The sequence below is a fragment of the Lepidochelys kempii genome, chromosome 4 (genome assembly GCF_965140265.1).
Source record: "Lepidochelys kempii isolate rLepKem1 chromosome 4, rLepKem1.hap2, whole genome shotgun sequence".
Lineage (NCBI taxonomy): Eukaryota > Metazoa > Chordata > Testudines > Cheloniidae > Lepidochelys > Lepidochelys kempii.
Window position 1 is genome coordinate 19361578 of NC_133259.1, and position 8767 is coordinate 19370344.

The following is an 8767-nucleotide window of genomic DNA, read 5'->3' on the forward strand; positions in this document are numbered from 1 at the left end:
GAAACCAAGCCAAATTCCATTCTCGGTTACATCAGTGTAACTCCAGAGTAAAGCTGCTGAAGTCAGCAGAGATACTTTGGACTATTGATGTTAAACCTGAGAGTTGAATTTAGTCTACTGAGTACAGTGAGAGCATAACACAGCGTTGTGTAGTCTGAAGTTGGGGAGAAAGGTAAGAACTCTTTAGGGAAGTCTGGAGTTACCCTTCATTAGGACATCACTTAAGAAAACCCTTGCAATTTAGTGGAAGCTGGTCCATTTCAAAGGCAAAATATTTGCACTTCAGGCATATTTTTATGAGCTGAAGAACTAAGTCACCTCCAGCAGGGATGACTTAGGAATGTCCAAATGAGGACATGGAAACTATTCCAACCTTCCCTTCAGTTTGGTGGCAGCATTTGAAGAGACTCCCTCGCAACACATCACTACTTTTCCCGTTAGACCTTAAATCCACTTCCTTGGAATAAACCGGGGTAAAGAACCAAAGGGAATGTGTGTTTGGTATTTACTAACATTGCCTAAAATTTTCTCTCTCTATTTATATATATTATTTACATATATATGAGAAACTAATAAAATAACAGTACTAATTATGTGTAACACATACATAGTGCTTTTCAAAGTATTTAATCCTCATGACAACACAGCAATGCAGATAGGTATTATTATCCTCATTTTAATGATGGGGAAATTGAAACAGAGAGGGTTAGGTGACTTGACAAAAGTCATATATGAAGTTTATGTCCAACCCAGGATTAGAACTCAGGAATTCCTGGCTCCCAGCCCAAATTCAGACCTCTAGAGGATGATAAAAGAAGGCAAGAAAAACCTCACCACCCGAACTGCTGTATGGCTTCCTCTAGCACATGCATCTATTTGGCTCAAGTCCTATTTAGCTTTTCCTTTCCATAAACAGAGCTAGGGCCTGATCAACAGAGGCTGATGGGAGAATGCCCACTGAGTTTGAGAAAAGTGGGACCAGGCTCTCCATTTCCAGATTTACTGTGTGAAGATAGCACCTGTGGAACAAGGAGATTTCATCCTGATCCTTTTCAGCGTGTTCTCACAAGGTGGTTAAAAACATACAATTCCTGGAGCATAAGTGTACAAACTGTCTGCTTGTATGACCTGAAAATATACATTAACAGGAAACAACCCCTGCCTGAGTATGACCGGGATCTGGCCATGTGTGTGGGTGACACTCTAATTGTTTGTGCTCGTAACCCTGTATGTATGTGAATGGCATAAATTTAGAAATGAAAATAAAGCCTTAGCAAGATCTTTCATTATATGAAAACTAGGCTAGTCATTTTGAAACCGCAAAAAGCTTTTTTTAGGGAAAATCTCTCTCTGGAGGCTGAAGGAAGTGTGGGGGTGCTGGATTCCCAGTGACACCTTATGACATCATTCACCCTGTGAGAGTGCAGATTGGCCATCATATCTGCAGCAGAGTTTAAATTCATGCACTAGTGGAGGAGGCTCCAGCTACCAAAGCAACAGGGCGATACAGGTATTTAACTGGTCCTATGCCTTTGTGACATCTGACTTGCCAAAGCTAAGAAGTCCTGAAGAAAGCCTGTGTGACGTGCATACAGAAGTAACTATTTTAATTTCTTTGGTTTATTCTGAAAAATGAAACAGCATGTACATGTTAACAGTTCTTGAGCTGTGATTTATAGAAAAGCACAACAGAACATCTCTGGGAAAGAGAGAGAGGAGGGGTAGGGGGCAGATTGTTTTCTAAGGAAAAAGCAAAAGCTCATCTCTCATTTTGAGATCTGTGTGCGCTTATTTAAGCAAGTAAAATAATGTAGTGTTTCCTTCCTAGAGCACATTTATCTTTTGTTTCTGTGTCACATGTTTATCTGATTTACCCAGTGTATAAATCTGTGAGTAAAGATGTTTATATGTGAGGCCTTATAATTCTGATTTTCTTTGCCTGGGGGGGCGGAAATGCAGCAAATTTGTGACAGACGGCTATGGTGTTAGAGTATCCCGTGCAATAGACTCAGTCTCAGATATATCTTTTTGCACAAAGACACCGTGGAACAGATTCTGCCACCTTTACCCTTGTTGCAGCGCGCCTTGCTCCACAATTATTGTGTAGTTAGATGCTACTTCGTGTGAGTCGGGGTGGCAGAATCAGGCCCCCTGTTAGTCTGAAAGAGCGAAAATGTGTTGACTTACCCATTGCAATGTTTATGGTTGATGTTACACAAAAGGGTTTAATTCTCAAAGAAAAAGATTACTTAAACCCACTCCTAAAATCTGTTCTTTGTGAAGCATTAGACTGATTCAGTGAGACTGAATTTGCCCCCCAGTACACAGTTAGCCTATTCCAGAATTTTGTTTGGGATGGACAGATTGTGTGCAAGGCTCCATGTGATTTTTCTCCACTACTAATTTAGGATGAAAATGTAAATATTAAAACAAAGTACCAATAGCAATAGACAACATTCGGTACTGTGACCGTGATCTGTGGTACTAAACTTTTTAACAGGTTGATAAGCAGCCCTGGGTGACACAGTCATTAAGGAACTAGATTTCAGAGTAACAGCCGTGTTAGTCTGTATTCGCAAAAAGAAAAGGAGTACTTGTGGCACCGTAGAGACTAACCAATTTATTTGAGCTACAGCTAGCTCACGAAAGCTTATGCTCAAATAAATTGGTTAGTCTCTAAGGTGCCACAAGTACTCCTTTTCTTATTAAGGAACTAGCGAATCATAAACTGTTTTGCACCCTGTCATTACAGTTTAATCAAGAAAAATCTGCATTTCTCCAGGTATCCCCTATTCCAAACCAAAACATGAAATTTAACTTAATCTTCATGGCCCAGCTTCAAAAGCCACTAGAGATTTTGGGCGCTAGACAAGAGCATGTGCTCAGCACTCTTTCCAAATCAGGATCTTTTAAGGTGTCTCAGGTTGGGCACCAAAACCCGAGGCATCCAAAATCACTAGGTGCTTTTGAAAATCTTATATGCCGTTATAATCAATCATGCTGAATTTCAATTAAGAGCATGTGAAAATACTCTTTTGTAACACTCCTACTTCATTGCAGCTACAGACACTATAATCAATATGAAGACAGTACTCCTGGTAATCTCTCTCTGGGCTTTATCCTGTGCTCATCCTGTAAGTACTTATTATAAAATCATTAAAATCCCTAGTTTCAGCATTTTAAGCATGCCCAAGACCTTCTGTACCACTTCTGTTCATTCATAAGTTGTCTTTTCAATGTGTTTAGGTGCCCAGCCATCAAAATGCCCATTCTGAGAGCTCTGAAGAATGGGGGGTAAGTTGACCATCAAGAGTTTTTCAGAAGACTCTATTTCAGCAAATAGCTTATGAAACAGCATTGTAAAGCGGAACTGGTCTCTGGTTAATAGCGCTCGAAACACTACTAGATTAAAATAGCTGCTACATCTCTAGGCTTTGAGTTATATCCATTTTTCAAGGTCATTTTAATTCATAATGGTTTCAGCCATTTCTACATCCCCCCACCCCCATATGTGGAGATGATAACTAGGTGATAAATTGCATTACATGCTTTCGGCCACCTCAACTACGTGCTGCCCACTAATCTATCCCCACAAGACTTACTGTAACAATCCAAAGATCTGAACAGCTTCAGAGAGCTGCCATTTAAAATAGGAATGCTGCCAGAGCAATGTTTCGCCCTTCACCACCAAATATGGAATTTCTTCCTGACCTTCCCACAATGCGAGGCGCGAGGCACGAGACAGGCATGGTTCAGCCATGGACCAATAGCTACTCTTTAAATGTAATAGTATCACAGCTTTCAAGTTTGGTATCTCCCAAACCCATAATGCTAGAAATGGGAACTTTATACCACTGGAAAGAAGAAAGTCCCATCTTCCCAGTGGGGGACAAATAATTTGTTCCTGACTCTGAAAGCTTATACTTTGTTGGTTCTAAAAAAATGGAACTGGTAGACTCCAAACCACTTGTGGTTTTGGTTTCCCTGAGCCCAAAAGCCTCCCAGGGTTTCGCAAATCTCTATCAATGAAATTTAAGTGACAACACCAAATAATTTCTGGATATAATTTTGAATGATCCCTTTACAAAAAACCCAATTAGTTCATTTGAAACGCCAGCTGCATCCATGGCAACTATAATAAAAACACTCCTTTTATTTTACTCAAACTGAGATTACTTGAGTATAAAAAGATTCAGAGCACTTCAAAATGCATGAGCTGTTACTAAGACAGAGCCATCATATATATATATACCCATCTCTTTTACTCAATAAAAACCGCAAGATGAAGCATAAACAAATGTTTGGGGTTTCTTGCATAAGGCAAGCTGTGGTTCTCATTAGAAACAAATAAAACCCGTGCAGAGGAACTGGTAATTAAGAGTCTTCACACTGCTTGCCTGACCCCAAAGCCAAACGGTAATAAGCAGTTTACTTTACACCAATGGACACAATGTGGCCCTTACCATAGCATCAGTAAAACCGCAATAACATTTGCTTAATCAAAGTACCTTAATTTCGCCTTTTTGTACAGGACACAGCAAGCGAAGAAAGTCTGAATGAGGAAGCAGATTGGGCTGGCGATGCTTACAGCAGTCCTAAAAGCAGTACAGAAACTGGAGGAGAGGACTCCAATGCTGATGAGCATGATGGCACTGATGAAGAAAACCACGACCCATCCGTGGTTTCTAGCAGGAGCTCTGAAAGTCATCCAGATGATGTCGATGCAAGGAGCACTCAAGACTATGAAGAGGATGACAGTTTCCGAATTCAGCAGGCTCATCGTAAAAATTGGGCTGATCATGAGGATTCTGGTGACCTTGATGATGTGGAAGAAGTAGATGAAAACAGTCATGGTGATCAATCAACTGAGAAAAACTCTCTGGTAAGTGTACATAGCTCTCCTGTATAAGGCTCAGTTTCCTAGCAGATAACATTCTTCTTCTGCCAGTTGTCTGAGTAGAAAAAGTGGTTAGCAGTCTTAATTCAATCTGCCGTAAACATAGGGCTACAACATAACACATCCCAGATAATTTACTGTAAATTAGCACTGTAATCAGATCAGGCTCTGTTTTCAAGAGACAGAGGATTGTGCTAACTGAGCTGAGTTTTGGAGAACAAATTTGGATTTGGGTAAGTGCATGGGAAATAGAGTATCACTCCTCTGGCTTTGTAATGGGAGCAGTGTGTCAATTAAAGACAAACAAATTGGATGTATTTGAAATTCACATATATGCAAAATTGTTATAGGACAAAATTTGACTACATGGAAAAACATAACCAAAAATATACAATTGTGTAAAATTATATCTGAAATGAAGCCCTATCCCCCGTTTTTTTTCACCACTAGATTATAGTCCTTCACATGAAAAACGTTGTTCAGATACCTAACAGACCTGTGGACATATGGGAAGCATTATTTTCTTACATCTTTATGGTCCAAAGCACAAAAACTCAATATTCATCCATGGGTCAGATTTTCAAAAGAGCTCAATATTAGCAGCTCCCATTTTTTATTGCACAAATGGGCCTGAAATCAATTACTATAAATTTGAAAACAACACTGGTCAAGATTTTCCAAAGAGCACAGCACCATGGAGTCCATGTGGAAGTTCTGGCTTTTTTCAGAATGGTGCAATGGGCCAGATCACTGCTTTTAGTGTGTGGACCATTACTGTAGAATATTTTAGGAGTTATATTAAGGCATATACAATTACATGTAGAAATGGAACAAACCAAATCCCTGTATTCAAACACCCAGAACTTCAAAAGATGGATCAGAATTTTGTGGCTTGAGCCATGTTATATCACATCATGCTCTATTTATAGTGAGTGTGATGAAGCCATGTCATCCCAAACCAAGTAATGCCATAAACTAAAATTCACCCCTCTCCTGCCATAAATCCAGTGAGGACACACATTTTAAACGAGTGGATTACTTGTTTACAGTATCTAAATTGAATCCTAGTAGAGCAGCAATTTCTAGGGGGACTTATTTTTAAGACTCCTAAAATAAGGAGTAAAATAAGTAACATTATTATTTTATTTGGTGGTTTGAAATCTAATTTGTTAGATATACATTTTAAGGCATACTGGGCCAAATTCTGCTCTCAGTTACACCCATGTAGCATTACGAATTTTGATGCAGTAGCACGAGTATAAATTATAGTAGTATTTGGCCTACACAATTCAGTAAACAAGTCGCATTTGTAAAATACAGGAAGGAAGTGTTTACAATGATTTCTCTTTGCCACATCTCTAGGAGGATGTAAACGAGATTCTTGCTATTGACCGCAGTGACCATGGAGATCACCACGCCAGGGACAGCAGAGAATCAGAAGACAATGGTGACATTGAAAATGATGGATTTCTTTACCTATCCAACGGCTTCGACTCTAGCAAGGGGGACGAGGAAAGAAATTATCTGACAGATGAGGAAGATGAGAGCGGAGATGATACCTTTGATGAAAATAACGAGGAAGAAATTAAGGGGGCAGACCCTCGATACCCTGTTCGTCCTGCTGGAACAGATGAGCACAGTGCAGTTGCTGATGGAGATCTAGATGGTGACCATAGAGCTACCGCTATGGGGAAAAAAGATAGCAGCAGCAGCAGCAGCAGCAGCAGCAGCAGCAGCGAGAGCAGCAGCGAGAGCAGCAGCAGCAGCGAGAGCAGAGGCTTTGGTCATGGGGAGGATGCCAGTCGTGGCAGGCATGTCCCCAGCAAAGGAAATCGAGGCAACAGTGACAGTGCCTGCAGTAGCCAAGAGGAGAGGGATGATTCTGATGATGAAGGAATGCAAGGTGATGACCCATCCTTCTTTGAGAGTGAAGCTGGCAATTCCAACATGGTTCACGGTGCCATTCATTCCAAAGAGAGCAGCCAAGAAACCAGTAGGGAGCACCGCTACGGCAAGCGGAAAAGCACCAATAAATCACAGAAACCTTCCCAGAGCCATGTGTTCCGAAATGGTGATGATACTTCAGAAGAGGATGATAGCGCAGAGCACAATGACAGTAAATCCAAAGAGGACAGCAAGTCCACAGAAGACAACAGTTGTTCTGAAGAACACGTTGCCAGCCACTCCAGAGAGGATGTCACCAGCCAGTCAAAGGAAAATGTCACCAGCCACTCCAGGGAGGATGTCTCCAGTCAATCAAGTGAAGAGAGTAGTGAATCCCAGGAAGAAAATGAGGAAAACTCCACAGACGTGGATAGCAAATCAGATGAACACAGCGGTAGCAAATCTAAAGAAGGTCAGGAAGACAGAGACTCCTCTGAGGATGACAGCAATACATCAGAAAGTGACAGTGAATCCACAGAAGACACGAGGGACCATAGCAAATCAGAGGACAACTTGGAATTAGAAGAAGATAAGGATGGACCATCTCACAGTAAATCGGTTGAGAGCAGAAGTGCTTCAGAAGAGAGCAGTAGCAGTGAAGAGAGCAATGCCAGTGATTCGAATGAAGAGGACATCAGTTCTGAAGAGCAGCAAGGCCAAGACAGCAAGTCTGCAGAAACCAGTGAAAGTGAATCGAATGAAGAGGAAGATAGTGAATCCAGAGAGCACACTGCAAGTCAATCAAGCAGCCAGGAAGATGATAGTGTATCAAGGAGCATGGACATTGAAAGCAGAAAGTTAGTACTTGATGTTTATCACAACAAACCCATTGGTGATTATGATGACAATGACTGCCAGGATGGGTATTAAAATATACATTAAAAATCCAAACTATATATGACTTGTGGGGGGGAGGGAAAAATCTTTTAATTTATTTACCCTATAGACAGTATTAAGGTCAGCAGTTCCTTCTGAGAAATATTCTGTGAACAATAAGGGCATGATGATTTTGTAGGATTTCACTATTTCAGCTGGTGTTTGCCCAATGTGAAATTAAATGAAAAATGATGCTTTAAATATGAAAAGGATAAATCTAAGTGAGAAGCTGATTTATGATCCTAGAACTGAATTAGTAAAAAAAAGGGAAAAGCTAAATATTAGTTAGGAGAAGTGTTTGCAAATAAAATAAATGTATTTTTCAGGGAAGATAGACCCTCCACTGTGCTAGCTTTATGTTCTCCTATAATTCATTGCATTATGTCCATGAACATTGTTAGGAGCGATGGTTGAGCATTAAGGAGAGAATGGATGCTTAGATTTATTACACAAATATTTGCATCTACAACTTCTTTAAATTCATTTGTCTACAGTCCAAATGCACTTTAAATTAATTGCCACTACTGCACATAACAAGGAGAGCGGCTAGTCACTGCACGTACAGTGTATGAAGTATCACTTCAGTATGGGACGTACGTAATATTTTGTAATAAATGCACAGAAAACGTAGTTGTATCCTTTTGCATTGATGGCATCACTATTTCAGTGTTAACAATAATCCTATTTGACTCCCCTAATTAATATTAAAAACACCAGACTAAATAGTCACATGGTTTGAGTTTTCGCTATTAGGTTATATTAAAATGAAACATTATTTGGAGTCTAACTGCTGTGAGCAGAAACAAAGAGTTTTCTTAACTGGTAACTTTAACATATGCAGCATGGCCAACTCAGATGGATGAACCACTTAAGGAAAAATAGTGCCTAATTCTGATCTCACACTGTTTTTATACCAGTGTAAGACAGTGGAGTCATTTTTGACTTGCTCTCACATCAATGAGATCAGATGCAAACCCTGTACTTGTGCTGATTTTGCAGCAGGAGGCCAGCATTTTGAAGCATCCCTCTTCAAAATGCCGCTTTCAAAAA

General features: G+C 40.1%; 1 protein-coding gene across 3 annotated transcripts; it reads left to right on the plus strand.

Annotated features, from left to right (window-relative positions):
- Positions 1–125: 125 nt before the first annotated feature.
- On the plus strand, positions 126–8403 carry LOC140910212 (uncharacterized). Of its 3 annotated transcripts, XM_073340634.1 has the most exons (6): positions 126–172; positions 917–1070; positions 3061–3134; positions 3247–3294; positions 4532–4882; positions 6260–8403. In XM_073340634.1, exons 3-6 carry the CDS (start codon positions 3081–3083, stop codon positions 7709–7711), a joined length of 1905 nt encoding a protein of 634 aa, XP_073196735.1. In that variant the 5' UTR covers positions 126–172; positions 917–1070; positions 3061–3080; the 3' UTR covers positions 7712–8403. The 3 variants fall into 3 exon arrangements, with proteins under 3 accessions (XP_073196735.1, XP_073196736.1, XP_073196737.1); XM_073340635.1 differs by lacking the exons at positions 126–172; positions 917–1070 and adding an exon at positions 1345–1597; XM_073340636.1 differs by lacking the exons at positions 126–172; positions 917–1070 and adding an exon at positions 1345–1510.
- Positions 8404–8767: the final 364 nt, after the last annotated feature.

What these genes read in the sequence shown, in the direction of transcription:
- LOC140910212 (XM_073340634.1), top strand. Translation starts at nt 3,081, where the DNA reads ATGAAGACAGTACTCCTGGTAATCTCTCTCTGGGCTTTATCCTGTGCT. An exon ending in CTTTATCCTGTGCTCATCCT is followed by an intron (nt 3,135 to 3,246) that starts GTAAGTACTTAT and finishes CAATGTGTTTAG; the next exon opens with GTGCCCAGCCATCAAAATGC. An exon ending in AGAGCTCTGAAGAATGGGGG is followed by an intron (nt 3,295 to 4,531) that starts GTAAGTTGACCA and finishes CTTTTTGTACAG; the next exon opens with GACACAGCAAGCGAAGAAAG.